Source organism: Microplitis demolitor, chromosome 10 (assembly GCF_026212275.2).
Source record: "Microplitis demolitor isolate Queensland-Clemson2020A chromosome 10, iyMicDemo2.1a, whole genome shotgun sequence".
NCBI classification, from domain to species: domain Eukaryota; kingdom Metazoa; phylum Arthropoda; class Insecta; order Hymenoptera; family Braconidae; genus Microplitis; species Microplitis demolitor.
Window position 1 is genome coordinate 6,824,173 of NC_068554.1, and position 13,471 is coordinate 6,837,643.

The 13,471-nt window shown below is 28.1% G+C and overlaps 1 protein-coding gene across 1 annotated transcript; it reads left to right on the forward strand.

The window, feature by feature from the left end:
- Positions 1-5,830: 5,830 nt before the first annotated feature.
- LOC103570487 (cytochrome P450 4g15) lies at positions 5,831-13,452 on the forward strand. Its single transcript, XM_014444847.2, has 9 exons — positions 5,831-6,130; positions 6,230-6,440; positions 8,741-9,037; positions 9,114-9,412; positions 11,286-11,395; positions 11,509-11,577; positions 11,666-11,834; positions 11,922-12,096; positions 13,180-13,452. The coding sequence occupies exons 1-9, from the start codon at positions 5,986-5,988 to the stop codon at positions 13,349-13,351; spliced, it is 1,647 nt and encodes a 548-aa protein (XP_014300333.1). The 5' UTR covers positions 5,831-5,985; the 3' UTR covers positions 13,352-13,452.
- Positions 13,453-13,471: the final 19 nt, after the last annotated feature.

Sequence of the window (13,471 nt, forward strand, 5' to 3'; positions counted from 1 at the left end):
TAATTATTTTTGTAACTACCATCGAGACTATTTTTTGTACTTTTAATTTTTTATAATTAATATTTAAAATACATTTCATATTTATACAAAAAAAAAATTTATTTTTTTATGATCCTGAAGTCAGCAGACAATTAACAATTTTTGAATTTTTTTTTTCAGCAAATCAATTGCAGAAAAAAAAATAAATAAAAATATGCACATGTAGAAAATTAAAAAAGCTACAGGTGCAATTTTTTAATTATTTTGTTTTTATAATTAATCTTTTTTTAAAAAATTCAAAAATTTTTAGATGTCAGCTAACTTCAGTATTATATTTGTTTTCATTTACTGACTGATTTTTCAGTGATGGATGGAGGAAAGAGAATCCTGCTTATAAATTTTTGAAAGAAAATTTTATTGTCGACAATTTTGGTTTGATTGTAACGTCAATAGTTTCAAACCCAGATAGCAAAATGACGTCTTGATGAGTTCTGAATGAGTTCTTATTTATGATTTGGACGTCTCATCAAGATCTTAAAGAAGTCTTTAAGAAGTTCTCAAGATGTCGAATGAGCCACCTAGCGAACTCAGTAAGACGTCTTTAAAAAGAGTTCCTAAAGAGTTTGTTTTTCTGACTTCGCAAATCAGACTTCAGTATAAATTTACCATGACGTTTTTAAGGAGTTCCTAATTTTGACTTCATAAAGAAGTTAAAAAAAGAACACATTTAGACGTCAAAATGACGTCTTATTTATGGAGTCTTCAAAAACTTTTAATTAAGAGTTCTTAAAAATGACACCTTTAAGAAGTCAACATAAGACTTCTTGAGGAGTCTTTCAAAAAGACGTCATATAGCAGTCATTTCGATTTAAATGCTGTCTGGGAAGTTATAGAGATTTTAAGTGAAGAAGACATTGAAGATACAGTAGAAAAGTTTTATAAATAATTAATGAATTGTTTAAATGCTTGTAACTTTTAAATTAATATATTTAGATAATTTCTTACAGAAATCAAAATTCTAGATAATTCAAATTTCTATAATTTTGATGTTATTAAAATATGTTGTAGTCATTGGTTTAAAAGATACAGCTATTTGAAATTTAAACAATTAATTAGTAAAAAAATAGATTAACAAATTGATGAAACGAATAGAACTTAAATTATTGAGTTAAGCAATTTTTTTATAAACACTGGAGTTATAGAAAATTGAATTTTATACAAATTTGGTCATATTCAAAAATTATCGTAAGATCAAAGTTTGGAAGTTATAGAAATTTAAAGTCTGACGAATTATTTATTTAAGAAAAAAATTTTGTTTTGAATTGCTCATAAAAATTGAACTATTAAATAATTCTTCAAAAAGTTTTCTACGACTGCATGCAATTTATTTAAATTGTAGTAAATTAAATTCCTATCTCACTAATCATCTTAAACATCTGGTAGTATTACATGTCTATACTCACAACATCTCTACTTAAGGAAAATAGTTATAACTCTACTCATTTACGTCTTTACTCAACCTCAACTTTGCTCAAATATATATCAACTTAGCCTCAACACTACTCAGTTGTATCTTTACTCAGCTACAACTCTACTCACGTATTTTAACCTATCGATTAAATAACAATTCTTTGTGGGTAGAGTTGAGGCTGAGTAAAGAAGTAAATGAGTAGAGTCATAACCATTTCCCTAAAGTAGAGATGTCGTTGAGTAGAAATGTAATCCTGTCAAACATCTATTCATTTGATATATTGTCTATCAAATTTAAAGACAACAGTATTTTTCTTCCATAAAATCGTTTAATTTTTTTCTATTGAGTAATAAATCAAACTTGCTTCATCGTTTATTTTTTTGCCCAAAATTTATCAAAAAATAAATAAATAAAATAATCGTTGCTGTCAATCGTATTTCTTCACCCTCTTTCGCCCCTAATTTAGTCGTGCTCGGTTAACATGAGCAACAAAACAACAAAAAGAATAAGTTCGTTAATTTTGTTACCCGATGAAATTGGTCACGCTCAAGGGCTGATACATCTATTGATATATATCTATATAACTCACTATTACACACTAGACATTAAATTTTCTGTATGAGGTGGGGTCTCTTATTTTCCTCCACGAGGGTCCGTTTCCGTACATAAACTTTCACTTACTGTTTTTTTTTTTTTCAAATATATACTCACAAATTTATATATGTTATGGACATACATGCGTGTGATACAAACAGGTATACCTACATAATATTTTTTATATATATCCTATACGTGCCACGTCATTTCCGCTCGCCAAGTATTTCCGGCTGTTATTTTAGTACTTTGCTGTACTAACCGCGAAACCCCCTCATCTTTCATTATTACATATATACATTTATTTTTTATCTTTATATATTAAAATAATCAACCCTCTATATTTTATTTTAAAAAATATCCAAAATATTATTTTATAATAAATTTAAACCTCTTCTAGATAAGCAAGTTACGCTAAAAATTTAATTTCAAAGTCAACGGTTCGAATCTCCACTAATTTATTAAACAATTTTTTTCAACTTCAAAAAATTCAGGAAGTTATTGTTTTCATCTCGATTTTCAGAATGATATCCAAGTGTATGTATGTATGTATATGTGTGTGTGTGTGTGCGCGTGTGTGTGTGTGCGTGCGTGTGTGTGTAAACTCTTTATAACTTTTTAACTAATTAACCGATTTGAATGGTTCTTGCGGCAATCGAACGACCCGCACGAAAAAAAAATATTTCCCGGCAAAATAGTGTATATCCAGTTTATATCTTTAGTATTGTCTTACTCTCTAAAAACGAGTAGGTGAATATCATGTGACAATCACTATTTGGCAATGAATAGTAACTTATTGCCAGTGAAACCCACACGGAAAAAGATACATCCGGGAATATATGTTGGCGAAATAGCATACATACGACAATACTAAAGGTATAAGCCGAATATATACTATTTTGCCGGAATACATATTTTTTCGTGCGGGAAAGTATACAACTATTTGAATTAGTGACATACTTTTTAGTAGTAAATATAGTGAATAGTCATTTTTTACACTAGGGAAGACCGGGGCAAGACGGCGCCCCTGGGGCAAGAAGGTCCACCTCAAAAATTAATCAAAATTTTTTTTTTCTTGTTTTCTTTTGATTATCACAAATTCAGATTATTTACTCATTTTTAGCCCTATACGTGAAACTAGGGGCAAAATAAACCACTCAAAAATTCTAAAAAAAATGTATTTCATATTATTATAACCTAGTCATGATTAATTTAATAGAAATATCATTTTTTGGTTAATTCTATGGATTTGGAGTAAAATAGAGCATTTGAAAAAGTTAAAAATACCAATAATCAATTTTTTATTCAATAGAAAAATAATTATTAATCAATTAAGTTATTTTTTATTGAATAACTTTTAATTTATTCATATAATTTGTTATAGAATCCATCAAAACAATTATAATTATTATATGTAACATTATGAATAATATATTTATAAAATTAACAACATTAACTATTAAAATGTAACAAAAATACTTTTTTAGATATTAAATTTAATTTAAGTATATTATAAATTAATCCCTACAATATTCACAAATGTACATTTCGGAAAAATATTCGTCAACTCCTGCACAGGAATCATGAGCCCATTCTTTACATTTTTGACATTGAATCTATGATACTTATGATTCAGAATACAGTTCATGACAGGAGAGACAGTAACAATCGTTTGGAAAAAAATTAAAACACTCAATTTTTTTCTACAGAAGTGAACAAATTACTCGTATTATATAAAAAAAGGTTATTTCGAGTAATATAAAAGTAAATACAGGTGTTAAAAAGTAAAAAAATATAAACATTTATAACGCGGGAAATTTTTTTACAATTAAAAAAAAATTTTTTTTTCATTTTTTTTCGAAGGGAGCCGTCTTGCCCCCCAAAAAAAATTTTTTTCAGAAGCTTCACCAAAATTTTAATGAATTGAGTTTAAGTTGGACGAGAGTAAATTGACTTGATGGTTAAAAGCCACAAAGAATAATAATCGGCTTAGGTGGGCCGTCTTGCCCCGATCTCCCCTATTTTAGATTTAAGAGAGTATGTATGCTTTTTTGCAGGCATATGTTTACGGATATATTTTTTTTTGTGTGGGAAACTTGTTAGCTATCAACTTTCTTGCAAATTTTATATCAATCGATCGGATATGCTTTGAGATCTATAAAAAAAACAAAAAAAAATAGTTTATTATACACCTAGGGAGGGAAGTAGGATATTCCAAGCTGCGTGTAAAATTGTTTACCTGAGTCGAAGGCGAGAGTGGAAAACACGTGGATCGGGACGCCCTACTTTTCTCTGTAGTGTGTTTACATTTTTTCACCAGATCTGCATCTAAGAGTTTAAATTTTTGCCTCCACTTGCGGAAAGAATGGCGCATGCGTTAAATTTTTTTTTAGTTTTTTCAAAATTTCTAAACAACGACTCAATCGACTGATCTCAAAATCAATCAGATCTAAAGCTCCATAAAATGCATCGAATAGTGCATAATTTGTTTGCAAATATCTTTGAAATCACTGAAACAAATAATTCCAAAACTTATTCGGCTATGGAATTCAATAAAATGCGTCGATGGCCACTTTAAACATCAAAATCAGATCATTTCTTCATCAGATATAGTGGAAAAAAAAAGGTTTTTTTTGCAAATATCTTCAAACTAATTGAACTAATTGTTTTCAAAATATATTCAGCTTCAGAATTCGATATAACGTATCAATTTCAGCAAGAACCATCTCAATCAGTTGATTTGTTTGAAAGATATCATTGAAAAATGAAATGATAAAAAACGTTTCTTTTAAAATTTTTCAGAAACTACTTGAGGAATCGATTTCAAAATCTAATTAGTTCCAGATCTTAACAAAACTCGTCGATTGTTGCAAAAGAACCATCTTAATCAGATGACGGAAATTTAATACAAAAATGTCAAAAAAAATAACTTTTAACTTAATGTTATCTTAAAACTTAAAAATCAATAAATAATAAGAAATCTGCTTCCATTTTGAATGCCGAATGGTCTTTTTCTATCAAAAAATGAATGTGAACTATCGATAAAAAATATTAATCACTGTCATCAATCAAAAGTTAACAGTTCAATTTCCGACGAAAAAATTTCTTCTATAAATGACATTAAAAAAAAAAGTTAACTTATAAATAAAACATTATTTACTTTCAATTAAGCAATAATATTTACGTCAAATTAAATAATAATATTATAAAATAAAAATAAAAAATAATAAATTCCATAACGTCTCGACCCCACGAGCGATAATACCGGACGTTAATGTGTAAATATGCACTAAAATGAATTATTTATTAAAACCGTTTTGTTATAACATTACTACTGACCTCCTTATAGTCACGTCGTTATATATTACTGAAACTATTTTATTTGTGTCCTATTTTGCTTACTATCGAATCACTACCTTAACATTTTTCTTATTAATCTATTTTTGATATATTTCTCAAAAATTACCTATCGAAATATCACTTAAAGGAAAATATCTGTACAACATAATCATTACAAGTTATATATATACATCTATGTTTGTAATGCATTAAAAAGAAATGAATAATTTATTACTACATTTATTTATTGTTAATAATTCATAAAAGAATGCAACAACTGTCAGCAAGTTGAGCCGAAAAGTGATGTATTAAAATTTCAACAAAGTAACAGAAACCGGTGATCTAATTTGTAATGCAAAACGTCGAGGGCAAGGTCGTCGTATATTTTTATTGAATAAAACCCCCGGAAATTTTGATTATAATGAGCCGCGGTTATAAAAGTACCTGCTTCGCTTTGCTAACTAACACTGATTGCACAACGTGTGATAAAAGTGCCACTGTGACTTATTGTTATTTTTGTTTGTTTTATTAGTTATTCAAATTTTTTTTATACTTTATACTTTTTTATTTCATTGGAAACATAATTTCTCTAAGTGATCAAAATGGATGTGGTACCAATTCCAACGTCTTCGTCTTATCTCCCATCAGGGTATTTTTACCCGCTTATATTTATTGCTGCGACACTGGCGGCCATACATTTTTATATGGAAAATTTGAGGATTGTTAAAATGGGAAATAAATTACCAGGTAAATTTGAATCGATACGGAACTAATACGTAAATTTATATTTTGTTTAATTATTAACTTTGAATAATTAATAAATACTTATAATTAAAATTTAATTAGGACCTGCAAAAGTACCATTTTTCGGTAATGCATTAATAGCAGTAGGAGTTGATCCCAAAGATGTACATATGGAAATAATAAAATATTTGCATTATGGTCGTGTAATTCGAGCTTTTCTTGGTACTAAGCTTGTCATATTTATAATGGACCCACATGACGTTGAAATTATTTTAAGCAGTCATATTCATATTGATAAATCACCTGAGTATAGGTAATATAAAATTTATTTAGCTTAAAACATTGTATATAAGGCGGGGGGGGGGGGGGGGAGTAAAACGGGATACCTAAGGAAATACTAAGTTTTTGAGGATTAAAATACGCTAAATCTTTTTTTTTAATGATATTCAAGATAAATAGACAAAATGTTTAGTTGAATGATAAATTTTTGTTGTTTTTTTTAATTGAATTGTTATCAATTAAAAATTGAAATATTATTTTCGAATATTATTAGTGGCCAAATTTGCCCCAACAACTGAAAATCAGCTGAAAAATTGATTAACATATTAATTTTTTTTTAATTTGACTATAAACATTTGAAAGAATCATTTTTCAGAACTTTCGGCTGGTCCATTTTGCCCCAGGTGTTTTGGGCAGGGCGAAAAATACGGAAATACATTAAATTTTTTTTAATTTGACAATAAAAATTTGAAAGAATCATTTTTTCGATTTTCCGGCTGGTCCATTTTGTCCCAGGTGTCATGCGTAGGGCTCAAAATCCGCAAATATATCGGATATACAGTAATTAGACAAAAAAATTTTTTTTTTTTTTATAAAATTTTGGGGGTACCCCGTTTTGCCCCCCCCCCTCCTCCCCTATACTCGGTGAATTAAATTATCGCACACCTCAAGTACGAAGCATCAAGTGTTCAATCATTTTAAAAATAATTAAGAGTCCAAAAATTAATTCAAATGAAAATCATAGACTCTATTAATTAAATTATTGCACATTTTAATTATAAAGAGTTGTGTCAATTCTCTCCTTAAGATATTATTTTATTCTCTAATATTACTTAGCTAATAAAAAATTAAATGTCTGAAAATTAAACCGATGAAAACAATACACACCCCATTGATTTATTAATTTCACACTTCAATCACGAAGTGTTGTTTTTATTATCATTTCAAAATATTATTTACGTTCCTTAATATTCATCAATTGACAGAAATCTTTAAAATTCAAAAAACAATTAAATTAAAACAATACAAACCCTATAGATAAACCAATTTCACACTTTAAATACGAAGCGTTGAGTTTCTACTCTCTTTCAAAAATACTAGGATTTTTTTTTAGTTTTCATTTAACTAACAAAAATTTTAAATCCGAAATTTAATTAATTAACACTATAGGCACCTTATAAAGTAACTAATTTCACACCCGAAATACGAAGCGTTGAGTTTCTATTCTCTTTCAAAAATTCTCGTCATATTTTCTAGTTTTTATTCAACTGACAAAAAATTTGAAATCTGGAAATTATGTAATTAACACAATACACACCCTATAGACAAGTTAATTTTACACTCGAAATACGAAGCGTTGAGTTTCTACTCTCTTTCAAAAATACTAGGATTTTTTTTTAGTTTTCATTTAACTAACAAAAATTTTAAATCCGAAATTTAATTAATTAACACTATAGGCACCTTATAAAGTAACTAATTTCACACCCGAAATACGAAGCGTTGAGTTTCTATTCTCTTTCAAAAATTCTCGTCATATTTTCTAGTTTTTATTCAACTGACAAAAAATTTGAAATCTGGAAATTATGTAATTAACACAATACACACCCTATAGACAAATTAATTTTACACTCGAAATACGAAGCGTTGAGTTTCTACTCTCTTTTAAAAATACTAGGATTTTTTTTAGTTTTCATTTAACTAACAAAAAATTTTAAATCCGAAATTTAATTAATTAACACTGTAGACACCTTATAAAGTAACTAATTTCACACCCGAAATACGAAGCGTTGAGTTTCTACTCTCTTTCAAAAATTCTAGTCATATTTTTTAGTTTTTATTCAACTAACAAAAAATTTGAAATCTGAAAATTATGTAATTAACACAATACACACCCTATAGATAAATTAATTTTACACTCGAAATACGAAGCGTTGAGTTTCTACTCACATTCAAAAATATTATTTACATTTTTTGGTATAAGTGAACTAACAATTACTTAAAAAAAAAATTAATTCATTGAATTTAATTAACATAGTGCACACCCTATCGATTATCTAACTTCACACTTTAAATACGAAGCATTAAATGTCGTCTCTTCACACTTAAAAATATTCTTTACATTTCTTGATGTTCATTAACTGAAAAAAAAAAACTTCATAATAATATAATTAACTCAATTAAAATATTACATAACCTATAAATTACATATTTCACACTTCTACCGTACAGTGCCCAGTATTAAAGATCCGTACTAATTAATTTACTGACTCGAGTCGACAAAAATGGACTTGACCGACAATTTATAAATGAATGAAAAAAATTTTTTTAAATTAGATTTTTCAAACCATGGCTCGGCGAAGGATTACTAATAAGCAATGGAGAAAAATGGAAAACACACCGTAAAATAATAGCACCAACATTTCATCTAAATGTGCTGAAAACATTTGTCCCATTGTTTTATGAAAATAGTATTGATTTAGTCAAAAGACTTAAATCAGAAGTAGGAAAAGAGTTTGATGTCCATGACTATTTGTCTGCTGTAACTGTTGATATTTTAATAAATACCGCAATGGGTGTACGCGGCCGTAAAAGAGGAAGTACAGGATTCGACTATGCAATGGCTGTTATGGAGTAATTTATTAATTAATTAATTTATTTAGTAAATTTATAATTCAATTAATGTTTAATAATAAATTGTATTTATTAGTTTGTGTAATATTGTGCATCAGAGACAGTACAACATAATGCTGCGAATTGATCAATTATTCAAATTTTCCAAATACGCTAGTAAGCAAGAAGAGCTTCTAAACACAATTCATTCATTAACCGGTGGTGTAATTAAAACAAAAAAACAAGAGTATGAAGAAAAAGGTGAATTGGCTTATCCAGAAGAGTATCGCACCCAGAAGAACACGAGTAATTCAAAAGACGAAATGGAAAAATTAAAAGAATCTACAATGCGTTATGCGCGTGATGATCTCGATGAAATTGATGAAAATGACGTTGGTGAGTTATAAATAGTATATTACACACCTAGGGAGGAAAATAGGACATTCCAACCCGTGTGTATAATTGCCTACCTGAGACGAAGGTGTAAGTGGCAAACACGCATTATGGGACCTCGTATCTTCCCCCGTGGGGTGCATAAAATTTTTTTACCAGATCTGCACCTAAAAGTTTAAAATTCTGCCTCTATTTGTGGGAAGAATGGCGAATACGTTAAATTTTATCATTCGTTTTCTCGTAAGAGAACACTCCGTCTTTCTTCCCACTAACCACCCGACTAGAATTCCAGTGCGGCATGCCAAAATATCGAATTGGGACGAATGAAGCTTTTCGAAATACAGCAAGCCTGAATGGAAACTTTCCGTCCTTAATAGGAATACCGAATCTCGATATACCAAAACTTTTCCAAACTTGTTTGTCATTAGGAGTTTTCGGCAGGGCGTAAAAGTTCAGTAAATCTTTGGAATTCCTGACTAAAATCAGATGAGGATGACCGAAAGCTTGCTAAAGTTAGGTATGAAAAATTTGGTTATTATTAGGAAAGTCTTCGTCATTGCCTAAGTTAGTTATATCTTTGGAATTGTTGACTGGTACCGAATAATATTTTAATACCATAACTAAACTTAGTAGCCACAATCGGTAGAGTAGCGTAGTAGTTACTGCGTCGGTCTTTCGTGCGTAGGGTCCCGGGTTCGAATCCCACAACAGCAGTCCTTAATAAGTTTCGCGTTTTTCCTTGAATCAAAAATTTCTAATTCGATTGGAAATTAAACTAACATTAAATTAGAATATCTAATGATAAGCTACTCTGCAAAAATAATTTTGAATGATAAAAAAAAAAAAATTTTTTTTTGTTTTAATTTAGTAGTCTTGGGTAGTTCGCGAACGACCTAGGTCGGAAGAGCGCTCCTTTAGGTGAACTATGCGAACTAGTTCGTCGATGATCTCGCTCTTAGTTCTTTTTATATTTTTTTAGCGTCGGTTTAACTAGACACTGGCGCTATGTGACCAACCGAGTTATTTACTTTTTCTGTGCGCGCCTTGATATTGCGAGAGACTATTTTTATATATTAGATCATTACTCAACGAGACTAGCTGTTGACTAATGATTAATATAAATTATTTAATTTTTTCATTTTTACTTAAGTAAAAGATTTGATGTGCTATAAAAAAATGTCAACTTTAATTGTAATAATTAGCATTTTTTAAGTATTGTAATATAATTACGCATTATACTAGAAACGAGGCTAGCTGTTGACTAATTATTATTATAAATTCTTTTATTTTTTCACTCTTATTTAAATAAAAAATTTTATGTTCCATAAATAAACAGAACCTGCAATAATCATAAATATATTTTTTTCTCTATTTATTGTTTTTATTAAATTATTTAAAAAAAAGAACTAATGAACTAAAAGAGCGAACTAGTTCGCCATTGGATTATGAACTGAATTGAGCGCTCTCAGTGGTGACCGATTAGGCACAAGACTATAATTTAGTAAAACAAAATTATATTATTACAGTCATAAATGATCATATATTGCCAATTTCTACGTAGAATCATTGTTCACAAATAGATTACGGTTTTTCGGGGCGACCGGTTTCTGAATTTGTGCCGAATTCGGCTTTCCTAATTATGCAGATTCGGAAGTGCGTTATTTTCGTGATGCGAGCTTTATGCGATTGCCTCATTTGGCGCGAACTCGGAATTCGGCATGCCTAATCCAGGGCTAATAAAGAACGAACTGAAATTTCTAGCCGGGCAGGGCAGAAATTTAAACTCTTGATGCAGATCTAGTGAAAGAACTATTAAATTAGTTAATTTAATAATAAATTGAGCAATTTATAAAAAGATTAATTACTTGAATTGTAGGAGAAAAAAGAAGGTTAGCATTTTTAGACCTTCTTCTTGAACTGAATCGCAATGGCTCAACACTGACTGAAGAAGAAGTGCGTGAAGAAGTTGACACAATTATGTTTGAGGTGTTAATTTTAAATAATTTATACAAGAATAAATTTATTCAATGATTACTATTTATGAATTTATGAATAGCTGCTATATTATCAAGGTTCTAATAAATAATAAATTATTCCAGGGTCACGATACCACTGCCGCTGGTTCTAGTTTTACGCTTTGTGTATTAGGAATTCACAAAGACATTCAAGTTAATAAATAAATTTATTTTTAATTATTAATAAATTAAATCCTTCATTGCGTTAAATAATCTGATGAAAAATTTCATATTTTTGCAGGAGAGAGTTTATGAGGAATTGAATGGTATTTTCAAAGGCTCTGATCGTCCCTGCACATTTCAAGATACTTTGGAGATGAAATATCTTGAACGCGTTATTATGGAATCGCTTCGTATGTTCCCACCTGTACCAGCTATTGCTAGACAATTAAATCAAGACGTTAAAATTGGTAATTAATTAGTACATATAAAAAATTATTTATGATAAATTTATATATAACAGAATTTAATAATAAAATTTTTTGTGTTAATAAAAGCAACCGGTGGATACGTATTACCACGTGGAAGTACGGTAATTATAACTCCATACCAAATTCATCGTCTGGAGGAATATTATCCAAATCCAGAAGTCTTTGATCCTGATCGATTTTTACCAGAGTACACCCAAAACCGCCATTATTATGCTTATGTTCCATTTAGTGCTGGTCCAAGGTAATTTTATTAATGATTTTTTTTCATCTATTAATTAATGAAATAATTTTTTTAAAAATATTATAATTAATAACTAAATATTAATTGAAGAAATTAATTAGAAGAAGACAAAAAAATATTTTATCGATTAATTATTCAATTAATTTATAATAATTATTTATTAAAAATAATTACCAATGAAATACGCGAAAAACTTTGTTTTAAACAGCAATTAATTTGCTACTTTAATACAAATTTTTTTTGAATTCATTATTAATTTAAAAAAAATGATTTAATCAATTAATCAATAATTTCTATTAATTAACCGTAAAAATTGTTATTCAATTATTAATTATAAAAATACTTAAATAAAATTATTTTATTAATAAACAATTAATATAATACTTGAAAAATTTTCCATCAGTTACTTAATTGATAGTAATTATTAATTAATTGATAAAATAATTACTATTAACTAAGGAACTGACAAAAAATTTTTTTAATATTTATTAATTATACAAATATTAGGAGGGTGCGAATAGTTTGAATTTACGAATTATTTATATGGAATCGAATAATTTGAATTTTTTATAAGTTTTTGAAATGTTCGAAATTTTACGAATAATTTCAAAATTTTCTTTTAAACGACTTAAAATTTTAATAGTTTTTTAAATAATTCAATTTATTGTATCAGGCAAATAGAGCTCAGACACGAATGTACGAAAACATTATTTTTGGTAATTTTAAAAACTAAGCTCTCCCTTGAATAAAAATTGAATACGGGAAAGCTGACCGAAATTTTCTCGATTCAAATAGTGTAATTTTCAAAAATACAAATAATTCAAAAACTTTCGAATAATTATAAAATTGACCAATCATTTGGAAAATTATAAATTTTCCAAAAAGTTACGAATAATTCGGAAATTCGAATTGAATAGTTATAATCAATTTGATTCGAACCCGATTCGTATACTCCTAAAAAATATTTTAAAAAATTAAAGCATTAATTACTAATTGAAAATGTATTAAAAAAAAATTGTTTTTTATTAATGAATAATTACAAAAATCTTTTATAAAAATTATTGACAACTTGTTTTTTTATAGATCATGTGTCGGAAGAAAATACGCCATGTTAAAATTAAAAGTTTTAATATCAACAATTCTTCGAAATTATCGTATCCACTCAAATGTGAAAGAAAAAGATTTCAAACTTCAACTAGACATCATTTTGAAACGAACAGACGGTTTCAAAATTGAAATTGAGCCGAGGAATTAAACTACTGCCTAATGATATTTTATTAAACTTGCCATACTCTCATCTACTTCACTATCGATTGCAAAAAAAAATCCATGTACTACTCATAAGATATTTTTAAAATAAAATAAAAAACAAGAG